Consider the following 23,293-nt stretch of genomic DNA (forward strand, 5'->3'; position numbering starts at 1 on the left):
GTATACCTCACTTTACAGCACTTCGCTAATACAGCGCTTTGTGGAGCTGAAGTGCAACCTCCAGGGATTTTGGAACAGTGCTGTAATCATCGTGAGATTGCGAGAAAAGTGACTGGCACCATTTTGTTATGCTTAGCTCACTCTGTTTACAGCATTACAGTGCAATCTGTGTCTCAGTGTTATAGTCTGGCAAATTTTACTACAGTAATTGTCACTATTTTACAGGTACAGTATTTATTGATTACTAATTTAATACTGTGCTAGTTTTAAACTAAACATAGCACTATTGCACCCCTAATATATGTTAGCCCAAACATGTTTTTAAACGCACTGGCAAGTGAAAAGAAAGTTAAAACTGCCTTGTTTCACTTTAAGGCGGTTTTCACTTTACAGCGGGGCTCCAGTCCCTAACCTGCTGTATGAGCGGGGTATACCTGTGTATATATATATATAATTTATTTAAAATAAAAATAACATTTTCCTATATGTGAAGAATATTGGTATATTAAATATTAATAACTCTTGTTGGTTTAGAGTGCGAGCAATAAGTATTAGTTATTTTCCTCTGTGCTCTCCACTGAAGTCTATGGGGAGAATAAGTTAGAGTGGTTGTGATATCCTAAACCATGAAGTAAGTGCGTGTTGGATTTAACTCATTCGCAAAAGTTTAACTTTCAACTTGTAATATGCACGTGCAAAATCTTTACTTCTGGCGGTGTTAAGGTTGGAGAGCAAAATCGATCAATAGCGCACCACTTGTAATCTGGCCTTTTGTAGATTACCGAGTTTATTTTAGGCAATGTGTGAAACTACCTAACTGCACCTAAATAGAAGACTAAAATGATGTAATGTTCATCTGAATAATTTTATTAGTTTAGGTTTCGTTAACTAAATTTTCTTATCTGGAAAGATTAAAATAATGCAATGTTCATCAGAATAGTTTTTAAATTTAGTTTAGGTTTCAGATACCAGTTTGTTAAATAAAATGTTCTCACCTTATTTTCTATTATCTTTTGAATTAGTTTGTGTTTTACAGGTTTCAATTTGTTAATAAAGCGTCTACCTGGTTGTCGATTATATTATACTTTTATAAATATAATATGATTATATATTGCATTGAAATAATATTTCAATGAAATTTGAATTTACAGCTACAAAAATGTAACTAGTTAATCCAATGTATTGATGTCAATAATTAACTTATAAACCAACAATCGTGAGATAGATACACCCTGAGTATTTAATAAAAACTCAATAGAAATTAATGATAAATTGCCATTAAAGTGAAATGTAATGTGAGTAAATAGCTTTTGTGACAGTCATAAGGCATATATACACAAATTAGTGTCAATGTAACTAATTTCTAACAGCTATATGGGCTATCTTTTAATGTGCTCACTTTTGCATATTTATTCAAGTATTATTAATATAGATGTGATATGCTGAATATATATGAATGGGTATTGAATTTTCAAAGCAGAATTGTTTCTGACAATAGTAATAGCAAATACAGTGAAAACGGCTAGGGTACAAAAAGGCCAATCAATCATTTATCTGAAGACAAGCAACTAAAGACAGACTATTAATAACATGGCATGAATGATTGCATTGTCAATTGATGATACTCCTCTGAAAAGAACATTATACATTTTTTTTGCTATTAGAAATAGATGTAAAAGGAAAGTCAAAGATCCAAGTTCATTAAAGTCATGTGACTTACAAAGTCCAACACTCAATATTTGGTTTTCTTAAAAAAATATATAACCAAAAATGATTGTTAATTTGCACTTTGAAAATAATTATATTGTAACAGATCTTTTTTTATGATACACTTCTTATATTTAAATACGGTTAATTTATACAGCAGAAGGATAGATCTATGTGAAAAAGAGGAGGGAGGGATGGAATAGCCACTGCAATCTAAATGACCCTGCCACTTTACAATGAAGGTTATAACTTGGTGTGATTATAGCCATTACCCTTTAAATATAGGATAATATTAAATCATCTAACATCCTTTAATGTCTACATACAGAAAGAGAACCAACTCTTTTAGCCCAATTGTGCTTTTCACAGTGGAGAACTTTCTTGAATTTTATCAGTCTGGTCCCGCCTAACAAAGTCAGTCCAGCCCTGAAATAGCAGGCAATCCTCTTATGAACAAGGAACACGGCAACCCCAGATGGTTGTTTATTCCTGAGAGCGCTTTTCTTTCTGTTTGTATTTGTAATATGACCCTATGGAGGCTGCACCTCAATGACAAGGCCCAATGAAGGCCAAAACGATCGTCTATGGTTGCTTTCTTCCTTGTTCAGAGGATTGCCTAGTATTTCATGGGCTGTACTAACCTTGTTAGGTGGGATCAGACTGATAAACTTCAGGAAAGTTCTTCTATGTGTAAAGCACAATTGGACTAAAAGAGGATGCTCCCAGGTGGTAAATCACCATAGAACAAGCTACTGAGCTGTTGTTCATTCCTCAGAGAGGGCTATTATTTCTGTTTGTATTTGTAATATGACCCTAGGGAGGTTGCACCTGAGTGACAAGGCCCAATGAAGGCTGAAACGATCCTCTGGGGTTGCATGTTCCTTGTTCAGAGGATTACCTAGTATTTCATGGGCTGGACTGATATACTTAAAAAAAAGTTATTTGTGAAAAGCACAAATGGGCTAAAAGAAGCTGCTCATAGGTGGTAATCATCATAGAACAAGCTAATCAGCTGTTGTTCATTCCTGAGAGAGCACTTTTCTTAGTGTATGTATCCTTTAATGTATGCTGCAATAGATCCCAGCTGTGTTAATTTGTTTAATTTATAATCACATTCTTCTATTGTAAGAAGGTCATTGGTTCTTTCTATCCATGCTGCTATATTTGGTATATTGTTTTTTTTCCCAATTGTTTGCTATAAGTGAACTAGCACTTTGCATTTTACATGAACATTCTGGTTTATCATTAAAAGGCAATTGTGGGATGAAAAACAAAGTGGTTAACCAGTACCCCAATATACCCCTCTAGAGTGGACCCGAAAATACTGATAAATGGGCAGTTTTACACACATAGAACATATTACCATGCCCCCTCCATGGTTTCCTGATTACATATATTTTAAAGATGTACCACGGTTAAATAACACCTAAGTGAATTTTAAAATTCATCTTAAGAATCTGAAGGTATGCAGTATGTTTAAATATGCCTTACTCTTTTTATTAGCACAGTTCTGATTTCTGTGCTTGCATGGGTGCTGAATGTTAGATAAGCTCAATGCACAGATCATGCTTACCATTCAAGTGCCCTTATAAATTCATAGTTCAGCACCAGGTGCTTGCATATGGTGCCAATAAAAAATAGGATAACAAAGTTTTTTTCAATAGTTTGCTGCAGCTGTAGAGCCCTAGAATCTTTTTTATTTTTTTTTATTTTTAGACTAAGTTTTGTATAGGTCTATTGTCACAAAAAGAAGGTTTTCAAATTGAATAGAATAGAAATAGTGTTTCAATTGAATAGAATTATTGTATTTGTATTTTTAAAAAAATGCTTTTAGTTGAGGCCACATAGGCACATAGTCTGTGTGTGGTGGTAGCGGTGGACATCACAGTTGTAATGATCTCTTAATCATCTGACTCATGCTGATACAAGACAGGAGTGTATATTAATGCAGTTGTTTGTAAAGGTGTTTCCATCATTTTAAACAAACAAACCCCCCCAAAAAGTGCTAATAAATTATTTAAAAAACAAAACAAAAAAAACCCCCATGAGAATGGAGTAGAGTTGCTACGTATTACAGTTTCCAGCACCTAAACGGTTATATATTTAAAGGGGCAGTAAATGTTGTGTTTGATGTTACATAATTCAGCACTATTTTGCCTGGCAATATTTTTTAACTAGCTCATCACAGGCTATCTAATCACTGAGCGTCTGATTGCGCTATTTAACTACATGCAGTACGCTCCCACATTAGGTAAAGCAACCGACAGCTTTACTCTGTGCAATCGGGTGCGTTGTGATTAGAAAGACAGCCCGTGACGCACCAGATAAAAAAAAATGTTGAGCAGAAGAGGATGATTTCGCTTACAAGATAAGCAAAGTTTCAGACTTCAAATTAGTATACAGATCTACAGGTCAGACCTCTGGTTAATTTTAAAAATATCCCCCAATTGACCCCAAAATTAAGTGTGAGGTCCCTTTTTGTTTTAATAAAATTGTATATATATTTTTTTTTAAACTGCTTGAAGAAGTTGTTAGGGGTTAAAGTGAGCGGTTGTGGGGTGTTAGAACAAAAACGGCACTGAAAAGTGCCTTTACATTGCGGCCTATGGGGACTGTGTGTTCACTGTAAATATACAATATATGTATATGCTTATATACATATATATTTAAATGTGAATATGTGTATATACACAAATAAAGACATAAATATATTTGCATATATTCATATACATATATATTTAAATTTTGCTGCCCATCGCTGCGCTAGATTCTTAGCCATGTCTCACGGCATGAAAACAAGGCTCCAATTGGAGCCTATGAAAGTGCACTCATGAGCGAAAAGCTTCCCTGCAATGCGAAGTCGCATTCGCATTGCGCTCAACTTGTAAATGTGCGCTGGTATTACTGAGTGGAGTGCAAATATCATGCTCGCGTAAGCTCTATTTTGCGCTCCACTAGTAATTTGTTCCTAAATATTTTATATAAAAATATTAAGGTGTTACTGCCCCTTTAAAGTGAAGGTTAAGTTTGAGGCTTCTTCTTTCATTATTACACTTGTATGCATAAAAGATATAGAGTCGCTATTTTTTTTTTTGGAATTGCATGTTATTTTTATTTTTTTATACTTTGCTTTTTCCTTACCGTTCACTCCTAATCTCCTCCCATTAGTTATTTCCTGGTTTTTGATGCATTGACGTATAGAGCGGTCCCACTCGCTCTATACGTGTCCAGTAGGCTCGTGCACGGAAAATAGCAAAAAAAACCTGCAAAAGCGCATCTTTCACTGCGCATGCGCATCTTCCTCTGACTCCCATCAATGCGCATGCGGTAATCACGTCCATTGCCCATTTATAATGCGCATTTGCGAAACGGGGCCGCGCTCGCTGTGACATATCCTCACAGTAACTGCTGACGTCGATTGACGGCCGCCTAACGGCCAAATAGTCAATTAGCTGTAGAAACAACGTGATCATCGTTTGCAAAAAGAAAAAAAACAGGGCTGATTTACAGATAGCGAACTTGACAAGAAATAAGGGATATATCTAAGGAACTAGGTACAAGTATAACTATTGATGAATGAAACTCACATTCATTTCTAGTGATACATACAATATCTCATTAGAAACGATCAAAGTTAACCTTCACTTTAAGTCTTTATTAACGTATACTTCTCTGGATACTTTTAAAACTGCAATTTTTCGGTCTGATTTTATTTATTTTTATTTCAAATATTATACAATCAATTTGATGCATGTATTTTATAAATATATATAAAAAGCTATAAATATCTACAAAAGTAAAATATTTTGTATGCATCAGTCAGCATTATAGTTGCTTTTATCTTTTTAATCTTTGTCGAAAAGGAACATCTTGTTTTGAATTAAAGTTGTCCCAGTAACTTGAGTCTTTAGGTTCCATTGGGATCGCTGATGCTATCAAATCTTCAAACGAAAGTATTGTGAAAGATATGCCTGTGCTAATTTCATTCTGTAAATGTAAAAAAGAAAATACTGTTATAAGAAGGATATTGCAGAATTCTATCCATATATACAGTATGTGTGTGTTTTATTGTATTATTTTTGTAATCAAGGTAACAATATTCAGTAAAATAACAGAAAAAACAAACATGTTATCATGACATAGGAATAGAGCTACAATGAGACAACTGCATACACTAAAGAATATCAGCATTATTCTCTCATTGTTTATACAAAGTTTCAACCCTCCCCCCACAAAACAAAACAACCAACCAAAAAAAAACACACCCTTATTTTAAAATTATAAGCTTTAATTAATTCCTACTCTTTCGCCTCTTCAGATATCCAAAAAACAGAATTTATGCTTACCTGATAAATTTCTCTCTCTTACGGTGTGTCCGGTCCACGGCTTCATCCTTACTTGTGGGATATTCTCAATCCCTACAGGAAGTGGCAAAGAGAGCACACAGCAGAGCTGTCCATATAGCTCCCTCAGGCTCCGCCATAGGGTGCAGTGGTGACTATAGTTTACAAAAATAATTTTAGACCTGACTAAATTGCCAGGGTGGGCCGTGGACCGGACACACCGTAAGAGAAAGAAATTTATCAGGTAAGCATAAATTCTGTTTTCTCTTACATTGGTGTGTCTGGTCCACGGCTTCATCCTTACTTGTGGGAACCAATACCAAAGCTTTAGGACACGGATGAAGGGAGGGAAACAGTCAGGTAACCTAAACGGAAGGCACCACTGCTTGCAAAACCTTTCTCCCAAAAATAGCCTCCGAAGAAGCAAAAGTATCGAATTTGTAAAATTTGGCAAATGTATGCAGTGAAGACCAAGTCGCTGCCTTACAAATCTGTTCAACAGAAGCCTCGTTCCTGAAAGCCCATGTGGAAGCCACAGCTCTAGTGGAGTGAGCGGTAATTAGTTCAGGAGGCTGCCGTCCGGCAGTCTCATAAGCCAATCGGATTATGCTTTTCAGCCAGAAGGAAAGAGAGGTAGCAGTTGCTTTCTGACCTCTCCTCTTACCAGAATAAACGATAAGGATGATGTTTGTCTGAAATCTTTTGTTGCTTCTAAATAGAATTTTAAAGCACGAACCACATCTAGATTGTGTAACTGACGTTCCTTTTTAGAAACTGGATTAGGACACAGAGAAGGAACAACTATTTTCCTGGTTAATATTCTTATTGGAAGCTACCTTTGGAAGAAAACCAGGCTTGGTACGCAAAACAACCTTATCTGTATGGAACACCAGATAGGGTGAGGTACACTGCAAAGCAGACAATTCAGAAACTCTTCGAGCAGAAGAAATAGCAACCAAAAACAAAACTTTCCAAGATAGTAACTTAATATCTATGGAATGTAGAGGTTCAAACGGAACCCCTTGAAGAACTGAAAGAACTAAATTTAGACTCCATGGAGGAGACACAGGTCTGTAAACAGGTTTGATCCTAACTAAGGTCTGAACAAACGCCTGCACATCTGGCACAGCTGCCAGACGCTTATGTAACAGAATAGACAGAGCAGATATCTGTCCTTTCAACGAACTAGCTGACAATCCTTTCTCCAATCCTTCTTGGAGGAAAGATAACAACCTTGGAATCCTAATCTTACTCCACAGGTAACCCTTGGCTTCGCACCAACAAAGATATTTTCGCCATATCTTATGATAAATTTTCCTAGTAACAGGCTTTCTAGCCTGGATCAGAGTATCTATAACTGATTCAGAGAACCCACGCTTAGCTAAAATTAAGCGTTCAATCTCCAAGCAGTCAGTTGCAGAGAAACTAGGTTTGGATGTTTAAATGGACCTTGGATTAGAAGGTCCTGCCTCAAAGGTAGCTTCCATGGTGGAGCCGATGACATATCCACCAAGTCTGCATACCAAGTCCTGCGAGGCCACGCAGGAGCTATCAGAATTACCGAAGCCTTCTCCTCTTTGATTCTGGCTACTAGCCGAGGGAGAAGAGGAAACGGTGGAAAGACATAAGCCAGATTGAATGACCAAGGCGTTACTAGAGCATCTATCAATGTCGCCTTGGGATCCCTGGACCTGGACCCGTAAAGGGGAACTTTTGAGTTCTGGCGGGACGCCATCAGGTCCAGCTCTATGTTGTCCGACTGAAATCTGATGAATTTGGCCTCCGCCAGCTGCGGCCAGGCCTGGAGCGCATTGAATATCGCTCTCAATACTAAAATGTTTATCGGGAGAAGAGATTCCTCCCGAGACCATAGACCCTGAACTTTCAGGGAGTTCCAGACCGCACCCCAGCCTAAGAGACTGGCGTCGGTCGTGACAATGATCCACTCCGGTCTGCGGAAACTCATTCCGTGAGATAGGTGATCCTGAGACAACCACCAGAGGAGTGATTCTCTGGTTATCTGGTCCATTTGTATCTGGGGAGACAAATCTGCATAATCCCCATTCCACTGTTTGAGCATGCACAGTTGCCGCAACCATTAGACCGATTACCTCCATGCACCGAGCCACAGAAGGCTGAGGATTGGCATGAAGAACTCGACAGGAATTCAAAAGTTTTAACTTCCTGACCTCTGTCAGAAAGATTTTCATTTCTATCGAGTCTATTATTGTTCCCAGGAAGGGAACCCTTGTGACCGGGGACAGAGAACTTTTTTCTACGTTCACCTTCCACCTGTGAGATCATAGAAAGGCCAACACAATGCCTGTATGCGCCTTTGCTCTGTGAAAAGACGACGCTTTTATTAAGATATCGTCTAGGTAAGGTGCTACTGCAATGCCCCGCGGTCTTAGAACCGCTAAAAGGGACCCTAGCACCTTTGTGAAAATTCTTGGAGCGGTGGCCAACCCGAAGGGAAGAGCCACAAACTGATAATGCTTGTCCATGAAGGCGAACCTTAGGAACTGATGGTGATCCTTGTGGATAGGAATATGCAGGAATGCATCCTTTAAATCCACGGTAGTCATATATTGACCCTCCTGGATCATCGGTAAGATTGTCCGGATAGTTTCCATCTTGAATGAACTCTGAGAAATTTGTTTAGGATTTTTAAGTCCAGAATTGGCCTGAAAGTTCCTTCCTTTTTGGGAACTACAAACAGGTTTGAGTAAAAACTCCGTCCTCGTACTGTAGTTGGGACTGGGTGTATTACTCCCATCTTTAAAAGATCTTCTATGCAAAGTAAGAATGCCTGTCTCTTTGTCTGGTCTAAAGACAAGCGAGACATGTGGAACCTTCCCCTTGGAGGAAGGTCCTTGAATTCCAGAAGGTACCCCTGAGAGACAATTTCTAACGCCCAGGGATCCAGAAGATCTCTTGCCCAGGCCTGAGCAAAGAGAGAAAGTCTGCCCCCTACTAGATCCGGTCCCGGATCGGGGGCTACCCTTTCATGCTGTCTTGGTAGCAGCCGCAGGCTTCTTGGCCTATTTACCCTTGTTCCAGCCTTGCATGGGTTTCCATGCAGGTTTGGACTGGGAAGCGTTAACCTCTTCCTTAGTGGCTGTAGAAGCGGGTCCGTTCCTGAAATTGCAAAAGGAACGAAAATTAGACTTATTTTTAGCCTTGAAAGGTCTATCTTGTGGAAGGGCATGGCCCTTTCCTCCAGTAATATCAGAAATAATCTCTTTCAACTCTGGCCCGAAAAGGGTCTTACCTTTGAAAGGAATATTAAGCAATTTTGTTTTGGACGACACATCCGCCGACCAAGATTTTAGCCAAAGCGCCCTGCGCGCCACGATTGCAAAACCAGAATTTTTCGCCGCTAATTTAGCTAACTGAAGAGCGGCATCTGTAATGAAAGAATTAGCCAACTTCAGGGCGTGAATTCTGTCCATAACCTCATCATAAGGGGTCTCCCTCTGTAGGGAGTTCTCTAGTTCCTCAAACCAAAAAGCCGCTGCAGTGGTTACAGGAATAATGCAAGAAATTGGTTGAAGAAGAAAACCTTGTTGAACAAATATTTTCTTAAGCAAACCTTCCAATTTTTTATCCATAGGATCTTCGAAAGCGCAACTGTCTTCTATTGGTATAGTGGTGCGCTTAGCTAGTGTTGAAACTGCCCCCTCCACCTTAGGGACCGTCTGCCACGCGTCCCTTCTGGGGTCAACAATGGGGAACATTTTCTTAAATATAGGGGGGGGAACAAAAGGTACACCTGGTCTCTCCCACTCCCTGGTCACAATATCCGCCACCCTCTTAGGTATCGGAAATGCATCAGTGTGTACCGGGACCTCTAAGAATTTGTCCATTTTACACAATCTTTCTGGGACCACCAAGGGGTCACAATCATCTAGCGTAGCTAAAACCTCCTTAAGCAGGGCGCGGAGGTGCTCTAGCTTAAATTTAAATGCTATAGTATCTGGCTCTGCCTGCTGAGCAACTTTTCCTGAGTCAGAAATTTCTTCTCCCTCAGACAGGCCCTCCCTCACCGCCAAGTCAGATTGATGTGAGGGCACTACAGATAAATTATCCGCTGCGTCTGTATTTAAAACTGAGCTATCGCGCTTTCTTGGAAATGCTGGCAGTTTGGATAAAAAAGCTGCGAGAGAATTATCCATGACTGCTGCTAATTGCTGCAAAGTAACAGGGATCGATGCGCTAGATGTGCTGGGCATCGCCTGCGCGGGCATAACTGGTGTTGACACAGAAGGGGAAGATAAAATACTCTCCTCGTTACCTTCAGCTAAAGATACATCTTGGGCTACATTTTTAAGTGTCATTGTATGGTCCTCAAACTGCTTGGACGCTATAGCACACTTCAAACATAAATTCAATGGGGGTACCGCCATGGCTTTTAAACATATAGAACAAGCGCTATCTGAAGGCTCAGACATGTTTGACAGACTTAGACAGCACTAAAATGCAATAAAAAATACTTTTGACAAAAACGTTACTGTGTCTTTAAATAATAAAAGTGCATACTTTATTACCAAAACATCAAATAACCATCAAGGAAACATCCGATTTTAATGAAATTTTCACCACATTATCCTAATGCTTTGAAAAGATTGCACACAAATTTTCAGCTCAATTAACCCCTTAATGCCCAAACCGGAGCTAAAACATGAATTTGACCGGTTAAACACACTACAGTATTATGCCACAGCTTCTGCTGAGGCTTTTACCGTCCTTAGGGATTATTTGGAGTAGAAATAAGCCTGTCTGAAGTCCCTCTGAAGTCTCTGGACACCATACGTGAGGCTGCTCGAACTGTCTTGTCAAAAACAACTGCGCAACTGAGGCGCGAAAATGAGGCCTCCTCCCTCTGCATTACAAAGTGCTGGGGCCTTTCTGAGGAGATTAGGAGTCTAATCAAATGCCAGGCGAATAAAAAAAAACCATAAGCGTTTTTATAAGTCACAAAAACACCTAAACTATAAATAATTATGCTAAGAAGCAATCGATTAAGCCCAAAATAGTGTCAACCAGCAACTAAGCCCTTTATTTAAGCCATTATTTTATACATAGTCTAAGAAACATGGCTTACCTTCCCCTATGGGGATTACTGACAGTCTTCTAGCATTACTGGGTTTTGTTAGAAAAATGACTGATCATACCTGAAGCCGTTAAGCCTGCAAACTGTTCCCCCCAACTGAAGTTCTCCTGTATTCAACAATCCTGCGTGGGAACAGCAATGGATTTTAGTTACTGATGCTAAAATCATAGTCCTCTCAGCAGAAATCTTCATCACTTTCTGCTTCAGAGTAAATAGTACAAGCCGGCACTATTTTAAAATAACAAACTTTTGATAGAAGAAATAAAAACTACAAACTAACACCACAAACTCTTTACCACCCCCGTGGAGATGCTACTTGTTTAGAGCGGCAAAGAGAATGACTGGGGGGGCGGAGCCTGAGGGGAGCTATATGGACAGCTCTGCTGTGTGCTCTCTTTGCCACTTCCTGTAGGGATTGAGAATATCCCACAAGTAAGGATGAAGCCGTGGACCGGACACACCAATGTAAGAGAAATATCCATTTTCAATGTAATGTTTTATCAAGAACAGATTAAGATTTCACTAGCGGGTTAATTATTTGCTTTCGTGAAATTAATATCATGGCTTTTTATAAAACTATCCCATTTTTCTTATCTCTAAACCAAACTCTATATCAAATTGTTGTAGTATTAAACTTTTTTAAACAACTACCTAGTCCCTTTACAAAAAGGTGTATTTCTTGATTTTCACTTCTTCAATGTTTCATTTCTAGCTATCAAAATTGTCAAGTTAATAAATTGAACTGTATGACCGCAAAAATTCTCACAATAAGAAAAAAAAATATTCAGCTTTTAATATTATCTTTTTATCAAATACCTTGCTAAGACAATTACCAATCTGACATCAAAAATGTTGAATCTTAATACATGCCAAAAACAATGTTCCAAATTAGCTCTTATGACATACATTTTTTTCTATATTCTTCCCATTTTGCCTATAATTCTGGTATTTTATTATTTATTATTTTGAAGTAGTTCTGGTATTTTATTATTTATTATTTTGAAGTAGTTTTACATTTTGTTCTCTAATTTGTTTTGTTCTCTAAATGAGGCTGCTAACATAGCCTTTTCAACACTCAGTTATTATCGAACAAACAATAGCATAATAGACCCATGTTGAGCAAAAAGAGGCTGCTCCTTGGTTGGTAACTAGCCATAGAACAAGCTATTATACTAGTGTCCGTACCCAGGTATAGCGCTTCTCTCTTTTTGTATATGAAAATTATGACCCTGAGGGAATTCTCCTTAAAGTGATAGTAAATCCTAAAGTTTGTGAAACGCTAGGATTTACCAGTGGAACAAATAAAGGGGACTTTCAGTCCATGGCCCCTATTTATCAAAGGTCTTGCGGACCTGATCCGACAGTGCGGATCAGATCCGCAAGACCTCGCTAAATGTGGAGAGCAATACGCTCTCCGAATTTAACATTGCAACCGCAGCTCACAAGAGCTGCTGGTGCAACGCCGCCCCCTGCTGACTCGGTGTCAATCAACCCGATCGTATTCGATCGGGTTGATTTCCGGCGATTCCTGTCCACCTGCTCAGAGCTGGCGGACAGGGTTATGGAGCAGCGGTCTTTAGACCGCTGCTTCATAACTTGTGTTTCTGGCGAGTCTGAAGACTTGCCAGAAACACGGCCCTTCAAGCTCCGTCCTTTATTTGTCTGAAGCATTCGCCACACTGAGCTCCTCCTACAGCACATGGCAGAACGCTGAGGCTGCAATACCCCATTCATGAAAAATCTCCTTACTGCATAGTAGTTCATGTGATTATCATTCTAACAGTGTTGTAATCAGCATTTGCAATGCTTGAATAGGTACTTAATTTGGCTGGTGAGTAAACTGAACCATCTCAGTAGATAAGCAACTTGATGTATATGAAAAACCAGGTAAAAAACAAAGCTTTTTCATTCTAACAAAATGTGAAAGAGTATCTCCTCACCAGTGGCTTCTACCTGGAGAACCGAAACAGAATCTTGACAGATGTTTTCTTTGTACATAAGATCTAACAGGTCTAGCACCAGTAAGTCTACGCTAAAATTACAGGACACTTATTGTGTAATGTGGGGAAAATAGAGCAATAAATGAGGAAAAATTATCCATAGCTAAAAAGTACCACAGGAAGCTCACTTTTCCTCCAATCCTAGAAACCTTACACCTTAATTTAGTTTAAAGTTAGGGAATGTATTATGAGCCTCACTAGAAATATTATGCATGTAATAGGATGCTACAACTACACAGCCATTGTGGCGCTGCCTAGAAATAGATCCTCTGTTTGTTCGACTAAAATGAAGAAATAAAAAAAAACTGCCAAATTAGCTGTCAACTTAAAAACAGAGAATATAATTAAAAAAAGAAACCCCAATTCATTTCTATTATCAAATGTACTTTGTCATTATCATTGTAATCTTTGTTGATCAGAATACCTAGGTAGGTAATGTGCATGTTTCTGGAGCCAGCAGTTTGCAAAAAGGTTTTTGAGGACTAGATGGTAGTAGTATTTGCACAATCACAATGTATAACATTTGTCATGAAGACCTCGTGATTTTAGGATGTCAGGGGTTTCTTTTTTCTTACTTTGCTTTTCGTTCTCTGCTATAAATGCACCATGACCCTTTTTTTGTTAATAACTAATATTCCTTTATGACGTTTTTGCGTTTGGCTTATATTTTAACCACTTTACTGAAGATACTGTTAATAACACTACTGTATGTATGTATGTATTGGGTACTTGTAAAGTGCGGCTAATCACCTTTAAGGGTCTCAAGGTGCTGCTCATTTTATCAACCTCGGAAGGATGAAAGGCTGTGGACCTTGCCGGGGATCGAACCTGCAACCCTTGGGTTGCTACAGACCTCAGCCACAGTGCCTTAGCATGCTGAGCTATCTGTCCGGCTGTAAAAACACTACTGTGTTTTTAGATTGATTTTTGCCAAATTGTGTTTTGGGATTTTTAATCTGTCTGGGTTTTTCCTTAGGATTTTTCCAAATAATAATTTTAAGGTGGTGGCAGCAGAGATAGTTTAGTGTGGGTGTCATTAAAGGTTTTTTTTGGCCATTTATCTGGGTCTAGTACAAAAGAGAGAATGTTTGTTATCCCCTGTTCCCACTGAACGAATAGGATTGCCTGGAGTGTCTAGACTGTGACAAACTTTAGGCAAACAAACACTAGGAAAGACTGACTGAGAGGAACCGCAGGGCACTGCATGTAAATCTGTCAAATACTGGGACATGTTAGCAGAAGGCTGAGACAACCCCTGAACAGCATTATCCTGAGAAAAAGAAGGCTCAGATAAGGAATCCTTATCCTTAGATAATAAAACCTTATTAAGGCAAGGGGAACAAAATTGCACAGAAGCTATAACCTGGGCATCTGCACAATAAAAACATTTATTAAATGACAGAGAAAGCTTGGGATCGGCTTCCATAGTAAATAAAAAACAGAATTTATGTTTACCTGATAAATTACTTTCTCCAACGGTGTGTCCGGTCCACGGCGTCATCCTTACTTGTGGGATATTCTCTTCCCCAACAGGAAATGGCAAAGAGCCCAGCAAAGCTGGTCACATGATCCCTCCTAGGCTCCGCCTACCCCAGTCATTCGACCGACGTTAAGGAGGAATATTTGCATAGGAGAAACCATATGGTACCGTGGTGACTGTAGTTAAAGAAAATAAATTATCAGACCTGATTAAAAAAACCAGGGCGGGCCGTGGACCGGACACACCGTTGGAGAAAGTAATTTATCAGGTAAACATAAATTCTGTTTTCTCCAACATAGGTGTGTCCGGTCCACGGCGTCATCCTTACTTGTGGGAACCAATACCAAAGCTTTAGGACACGGATGAAGGGAGGGAGCAATCAGGTCACCTAAATGGAAGGCACCACGGCTTGCAAAACCTTTCTCCCAAAAATAGCCTCAGAAGAAGCAAAAGTATCAAACTTGTAAAATTTGGTAAAAGTGTGCAGTGAAGACCAAGTCGCTGCCCTACATATCTGATCAACAGAAGCCTCGTTCTTGAAGGCCCATGTGGAAGCCACAGCCCTAGTGGAATGAGCTGTGATTCTTTCGGGAGGCTGCCGTCCGGCAGTCTCGTAAGCCAATCTGATGATGCTTTTAATCCAAAAAGAGAGAGAGGTAGAAGTTGCTTTTTGACCTCTCCTTTTACCAGAATAAACAACAAACAAGGAAGATGTTTGTCAAAAATCCTTTGTAGCATCTAAATAGAATTTTAGAGCGCGAACAACATCCAAATTGTGCAACAAACGTTCCTTCTTTGAAACTGGTTTCGGACACAGAGAAGGTACGATAATCTCCTGGTTAATGTTTTTGTTAGAGACAACTTTTGGAAGAAAACCAGGTTTAGTACGTAAAACCACCTTATCTGCATGGAACACCAGATAAGGAGGAGAACACTGCAGAGCAGATAATTCTGAAACTCTTCTAGCAGAAGAAATTGCAACTAAAAACAAAACCTTCCAAGATAATAACTTAATATCAACGGAATGCAAGGGTTCAAACGGAACCCCCTGAAGAACTGAAAGAACTAAATTGAGACTCCAAGGAGGAGTCAAAGGTTTGTAAACAGGCTTAATTCTAACCAGAGCCTGAACAAAGGCTTGAACATCTGGCACAGCAGCCAGTTTTTTGTGAAGTAACACCGACAAGGCAGAAATCTGTCCCTTCAGGGAACTTGCAGATAATCCTTTTTCCAATCCTTCTTGAAGGAAGGATAGAATCCTAGGAATCTTAACCTTGTCCCAAGAGAATCCTTTAGATTCACACCAACAGATATATTTTTTCCAAATTTTGTGGTAAATCTTTCTAGTTACAGGCTTTCTGGCCTGAACAAGAGTATCAATAACAGAATCTGAGAACCCTCGCTTCGATAAAATCAAGCGTTCAATCTCCAAGCAGTCAGCTGGAGTGAAACCAGATTCGGATGTTCGAACGGACCCTGAACAAGAAGGTCTCGTCTCAAAGGTAGCTTCCAAGGTGGAGCCGATGACATATTCACCAGATCTGCATACCAAGTCCTGCGTGGCCACGCAGGAGCTATCAAGATCACCGACGCCCTCTCCTGATTGATCCTGGCTACCAGCCTGGGGATGAGAGGAAACGGCGGGAACACATAAGCTAGTTTGAAGGTCCAAGGTGCTACTAGTGCATCCACTAGAGCCGCCTTGGGATCCCTGGATCTGGACCCGTAGCAAGGAACTTTGAAGTTCTGACGAGAGGCCATCAGATCCATGTCTGGAATGCCCCACAGCTGAGTGACTTGGGCAAAGATTTCCGGATGGAGTTCCCACTCCCCCGGATGCAATGTCTGACGACTCAGAAAATCCGCTTCCCAATTTTCCACTCCTGGGATGTGGATAGCAGACAGGTGGCAGGAGTGAGACTCCGCCCATAGAATGATTTTGGTCACTTCTTCCATCGCTAGGGAACTCCTTGTTCCCCCCTGATGGTTGATGTACGCAACAGTTGTCATGTTGTCTGATTGAAACCGTATGAACTTGGCCCTCGCTAGCTGAGGCCAAGCCTTGAGAGCATTGAATATCGCTCTCAGTTCCAGAATATTTATCGGTAGAAGAGATTCTTCCCGAGACCAAAGACCCTGAGCTTTCAGGGATCCCCAGACCGCGCCCCAGCCCATCAGACTGGCGTCGGTCGTGACAATGACCCACTCTGGTCTGCGGAATGTCATCCCTTGTGACAGGTTGTCCAGGGACAGCCACCAACGGAGTGAGTCCCTGGTCCTCTGATTTACTTGTATCTTCGGAGACAAGTCTGTATAGTCCCCATTCCACTGACTGAGCATGCACAGTTGTAATGGTCTTAGATGAATGCGCGCAAAAGGAACTATGTCCATTGCTGCTACCATCAACCCGATCACTTCCATGCACTGAGCTATGGAAGGAAGAGGAACGGAATGAAGTATCCGACAAGAGTCTAGAAGCTTTGTTTTTCTGGCCTCTGTCAGAAAAATCCTCATTTCTAAGGAGTCTATTATTGTTCCCAAGAAGGGAACCCTTGTTGACGGGGATAGAGAACTCTTTTCCACGTTCACTTTCCACCCGTGAGATCTGAGAAAGGCCAGGACAATGTCCGTGTGAGCCTTTGCTTGAGGAAGGGACGACGCTTGAATCAGAATGTCGTCCAAGTAAGGTACTACAGCAATGCCCCTTGGTCTTAGCACAGCTAGAAGGGACCCCAGTACCTTTGTGAAAATCCTTGGAGCAGTGGCTAATCCGAAAGGAAGCGCCACGAACTGGTAATGTTTGTCCAGGAATGCGAACCTTAGGAACCGATGATGTTCCTTGTGGATAGGAATATGTAGATACGCATCCTTTAAATCCACCGTGGTCATGAATTGACCTTCCTGGATGGAAGGAAGAATAGTTCGAATGGTTTCCATCTTGAACGATGGAACCTTGAGAAACTTGTTTAAGATCTTGAGATCTAAGATTGGTCTGAACGTTCCCTCTTTTTTGGGAACTATGAACAGATTGGAGTAGAACCCCATCCCTTGTTCTCTTAATGGAACAGGATGAATCACTCCCATTTTTAACAGGTCTTCTACACAATGTAAGAATGCCTGTCTTTTTATGTGGTCTGAAGACAACTGAGACCTGTGGAACCTCCCCCTTGGGGGAAGTCCCTTGAATTCCAGAAGATAACCTTGGTAGACTATTTCTAGCGCCCAAGGATCCAGAACATCTCTTGCCCAAGCCTGAGCGAAGAGAGAGAGTCTGCCCCCCACCAGATCCGGTCCCGGATCGGGGGCCAACATTTCATGCTGTCTTGGTAGCAGTGGCAGGTTTCTTGGCCTGCTTTCCCTTGTTCCAGCCTTGCATTGGTCTCCAAGCTGGCTTGGCTTGAGAAGTATTACCCTCTTGCTTAGAGGACGTAGCACCTTGGGCTGGTCCGTTTCTACGAAAGGGACGAAAATTAGGTTTATTTTTTGCCTTGAAAGGCCGATCCTGAGGAAGGGCGTGGCCCTTACCCCCAGTGATATCAGAGATAATCTCTTTCAAGTCAGGGCCAAACAGCGTTTTCCCCTTGAAAGGAATGTTAAGTAGCTTGTTCTTGGAAGACGCATCAGCCGACCAAGATTTCAACCAAAGCGCTCTGCGCGCCACAATAGCAAACCCAGAATTCTTAGCCGCTAACCTAGCCAATTGCAAAGTGGCGTCTAGGGTGAAAGAATTAGCCAATTTGAGAGCATTGATTCTGTCCATAATCTCCTCCAAAGGAGGAGAATCACTATCGACCGCTCTTATCAGATCATCGAACCAGAAACATGCGGCTGTAGCGACAGGGACAATGCATGAAATTGGTTGTAGAAGGTAACCTTGCTGAACAAACATCTTTTTAAGCAAACCTTCTAATTTTTTATCCATAGGATCTTTGAAAGCACAACTATCCTCTATGGGTATAGTGGTGCGTTTGTTTAAAGTGGAAACCGCTCCCTCGACCTTGGGGACTGTCTGCCATAAGTCCTTTCTGGGGTCGACCATAGGAAACAATTTTTTAAATATGGGGGGAGGGACGAAAGGAATACCGGGCTTTTCCCATTCTTTATTAACAATGTCCGCCACCCGCTTGGGTATAGGAAAAGCTTCTGGGAGCCCCGGCACCTCTAGGAACTTGTCCATTTTACAAAGTTTCTCTGGGATGACCAACTTGTCACAATCATCCAGAGTGGATAGTACCTCCTTAAGCAGAATGCGGAGATGTTCCAACTTAAATTTAAATGCAATCACATCAGGTTCAGCCTGTTGAGAAATGTTCCCTGAATCAGTAATTTCTCCCTCAGACAAAACCTCCCTGGCCCCATCAGACTGGGTTAGGGGCCCTTCAGAAATATTATTATCAGCGTCGTCATGCTCTTCAGTATCTAAAACAGAGCAGCCGCGCTTACGCTGATAAGTGTTCATTTTGGCTAAAATGTTTTTGACAGAATTATCCATTACAGCCGTTAATTGTTGCATAGTAAGGAGTATTGGCGCGCTAGATGTACTAGGGGCCTCCTGAGTGGGCAAGACTCGTGTAGACGAAGGAGGGAATGATGCAGTACCATGCTTACTCCCCTCACTTGAGGAATCATCTTGGGCATCATTATCATTATCACATAAATCACATTTATTTAAATGAATAGGAATTCTGGCTTCCCCACATTCAGAACACAGTCTATCTGGTAGTTCAGACATGTTAAACAGGCATACACTTGATAACAAAGTACAAAAAACGTTTTAAAATAAAACCGTTACTGTCACTTTAAATTTTAAACTGAACACACTTTATTACTGCAATTGCGAAAAAACATGAAGGAATTGTTCAAAATTCACCAAATTTTCACCACAGTGTCTTAAAGCCTTAAAAGTATTGCACACCAAATTTGGAAGCTTTAACCCTTAAAATAACGGAACCGGAGCCGTTTTGAACTTTAACCCCTTTACAGTCCCTGGTATCAGCTTTGCTGAGACCCAACCAAGCCCAAAGGGGAATACGATACCAAATGACGCCTTCAGAAAGTCTTTTCTAAGTATCAGAGCTCCTCTCACATGCGACTGCATGCCATGCCTCTCAAAAACAAGTGCGCCACACCGGCGCGAAAATGAGGCTCTGCTTATGCTTTGGGAAAGCCCCTAAAGAATAAGGTGTCTAAAACAGTGCCTGCCGATATTATTATATCAAAATACCCAGATAAAATGATTCCTCAAGGCTAAATATGTGTTAATAATGAATCGATTTAGCCCAGAAAAAGTCTACAGTTTTAATAAGCCCTTGTGAAGCCCTTATTTACGATCGTAATAAACATGGCTTACCGGATCCCATAGGGAAAATGACAGCTTCCAGCATTACATCGTCTTGTTAGAATGTGTCATACCTCAAGCAGCAAGAGACTGCACACTGTTCCCCCAACTGAAGTTAATTGCTCTCAACAGTCCTGTGTGGAACAGCCATGGATTTTAGTGACGGTTGCTAAAATCATTTTCCTCATACAAACAGAAATCTTCATCTCTTTTCTGTTTCTGAGTAAATAGTACATACCAGCACTATTTCAAAATAACAAACTCTTGATTGAATAATAAAAACTACAGTTAAACACTAAAAAACTCTAAGCCATCTCCGTGGAGATGTTGCCTGTACAACGGCAAAGAGAATGACTGGGGTAGGCGGAGCCTAGGAGGGATCATGTGACCAGCTTTGCTGGGCTCTTTGCCATTTCCTGTTGGGGAAGAGAATATCCCACAAGTAAGGATGACGCCGTGGACCGGACACACCTATGTTGGAGAAAAAAACACTTTATTTTCCTTATACCCTAATTTCAATATAAAAAATTAGAATAAAATTCTAAGCATAGATAAATAATTATTAAAACCGACACCTCTACACCCCAGCCATGCTGGAGAGACTCATCCAACCGGTAACCAGGAATCCAATCCACACCAGCAGATAAATCCTGTTCAAAACTGCAGATCCTAGAAAGCAGCAAACATCAGAGAGAAGCGACAGGCAGGAAAAACAATCTAATGCCAGAAAATCCAGTCTGTCTCCTACAAAATCGGGCTTCCAAACAGCAAGCTATAAACAAACTGTTCAGCACTCAGGAAGTAACAGAGCTGTCTCATGATCGCAAATTCAAAACTAAATAAAAGGTAAACTTGTGCAAACAAATCCCCATAGCCAAAATAAAAAAAAGCCTTCACATGACAGAAAAAAACTCTGAACTGCTGCCCAATAAATCCCCAACCTTTAAAAGGGATATTCAGTCCCATAAGGATCCACCTTGTTCTTTAAGTATCATTTTTTTTTCCTCAAACAAGGAACTTCTAAGTGCGGCATCCTTCTCACCTAGAAAGTAAAAGGACTTACCTGTGGATCCGCTGTAGGGCAGTCCTCACTGACATAAACCTGTAGATAAAGAAAAAACAGAGTTAACAACCCTGGTTTTCTATATAGGGGTAGCAAAAATGTTGGAAGGTAAGCAAAGACCACCTCACTGTTTTCCAACTGCTAAAAGCCTTTAGTAAGAGTAATGCCACCATAACTCTTACTAAAGAGAATTACATGGACATAGCATAACCCCAATCCTTGCATGCAGCGAAAAATACCCATTAAAGTATTATTCAGACACCTTCTTCGTACATCACCTACAATGTGGAGTTTCATGTTCCTTTAATAATTATTTCTTATGAATCCATGCTATATATCAGCAGCTATACTTTAATTGTTGAAATACATTAGAGATTTATAAGAAGCAAATATATGCTTACCTGATAAATTATTTTCTTTCATGATGGTGAGAGTCCACAAGTCATCACATGTGGGATTAAAGTCCAGTCCTATAGGAGGAGGCAAAAACCCCAAATAAAAGCTAATTCCTCCCACTTTCCCTTAATTCCTTAGTCATACATATGACCAAGAGAAAGAAGAAAATAAGAAAAGCAGGAAAGGAAAAGCAAGGTAAGAGAAGTGCAACCTGATACTGCCAACAACAGGCAACAAGGGCGGGTCTCGTAGACTCTCATCATCATGAAAGAAATTAATTTATCAGGTAAACATAAATTTTGTTTTCATTTATAAGATGGTGAGTGTACATAAGGCACCACATGTGGGATCCTTTACCCAAGCTGTGCAGTCCACGAGCCTACCATGAAATACAGCAGGAAAAACAGATAAGGCAGGTCGAGGTACAAAACTATGGAAAGATTACCAAGAAGCTGCCTTGCAGACCTGATTAATGGAAACGTCATTTCTAAAAACCCAAGAGGTGGCGACTGTTCTGGTAAAATAACCAGTAGTTTGTTCTGGAGGAAGACTTCCCCATTACTAAGTATGCTTTGCAAATCAAAGCTTGAAACCAAAACTTTATGTTCCTTGTGGGGACCTGAAAAATGGATGAACAAGGAATAAGAATTCCTGAATTCTTTAGTGGCTTGAAGATAAAAAAGCAAGGCACTGATTACATCCAAGTTATGAAGCAATCTCTCTGTACATTTTTTTTGGCACTGGACAAAGAGATGGGACTACAATTTCCTGATTGATGTTTTTAGAAGAAACAACCTTAGGAAGGAAAGAGTAGTTTGTTCTTAAAACTACTTTATCTTGATAAAACATCAGGTAAGAAGAATCACAAGAGAGCGCAGAAAGTTCAGACACCCTTGCCTAGAAATGCAACTCTGGTTTGTGGTAGTAGCGAGCTCTTCAGGTGGTCGATTTTCCAACCATGTTAACAAAGGAACTGAAGAACTGCATTTGTATGTTCCTAAGCCATCTGAAATGGACGAAGCTTATACCAAAATGTTGTCTTGGTAAGGAGATACTGCAATGCCCACTACGGAAAAAAGAGGTCTGAGAATCTTTGTGAAGCTTCTGGGTGCTGTTGCTTTTTTTGTTTATATATGTATGTATAATATCAAAAAGCAGTTTAAGTGAAAAGATAGGGCATTGACTTGCACAAGAGTAGAATGGGAACATATTACTTAAAACATGCAGTTAATAAAATAAATTATCAAACTTTCTGATTTTATTTCCTGCTCTGCTCATATGGTTAAAATTAAACTACTTTTTTTTTATCTGTACTTACTGGGCCCAAAACTATATACTCACCGTATTAACATACATATTAATCATGTGATTAAACATTTTATTTATGGTTTTGTTCAGAGTTTTCCAATCCTTGCTGTATACATTTATCAAGCTTGTACTGATAATAACAACAATCTATATAGATGCGGAGAGGAATCTATACATAACCATATATATAAGCCACCAATATCAATCTAATTACACAATTTGATACAGTCACCCTCTCAACTTCATCTATAATAAAGCAAGGATGTCTGTTCTAATTGGAACAAAGTAATTACTCCCATAACTTCTAGGTCTGTTATGCATGCAAAGAAACCTCTAGCTTTTAGGGGATCTTTTGGAATGAGACAGGAGGAATCGTCCTCTAGGAGGGTGAGACCAAAGGCCTATGTGGTATCCCAGGGAAATTATGTTAAGTATCCAAGGATCTTGAACGGAATTTTTTTCCAAGCCTCCTGAAAATGTTTCAGTCTCCTCTCCAGAACTAGTTTGGGAGCCGCACCTTTATGCTGAATTGGAGAAAGGGAAAA

At 40.1% G+C, this 23,293-nt stretch overlaps 1 protein-coding gene across 2 annotated transcripts in view; it reads right to left on the minus strand.

Annotated features, from left to right (window-relative positions):
- Positions 1-5,341: 5,341 nt before the first annotated feature.
- The window catches only part of AASDHPPT (aminoadipate-semialdehyde dehydrogenase-phosphopantetheinyl transferase), a 402,028-nt gene continuing 384,076 nt past the window's right edge, over positions 5,342-23,293 (minus strand). The window contains exons 6-7 of one of the 2 annotated variants that reach the window (XM_053708567.1): positions 21,045-21,083; positions 5,342-5,694 (exon numbers count right to left, since the gene is read on the minus strand). In XM_053708567.1, the coding sequence (XP_053564542.1) occupies positions 5,545-5,694; positions 21,045-21,083 (189 nt within the window). In that variant the 3' untranslated portion in view covers positions 5,342-5,544. The remainder of the gene's footprint in view (positions 5,695-21,044; positions 21,084-23,293) is intronic. The other variant, XM_053708568.1, reaches the window with a different exon arrangement.

Source organism: Bombina bombina, chromosome 3 (genome assembly GCF_027579735.1).
Source record: "Bombina bombina isolate aBomBom1 chromosome 3, aBomBom1.pri, whole genome shotgun sequence".
NCBI lineage: Eukaryota > Metazoa > Chordata > Amphibia > Anura > Bombinatoridae > Bombina > Bombina bombina.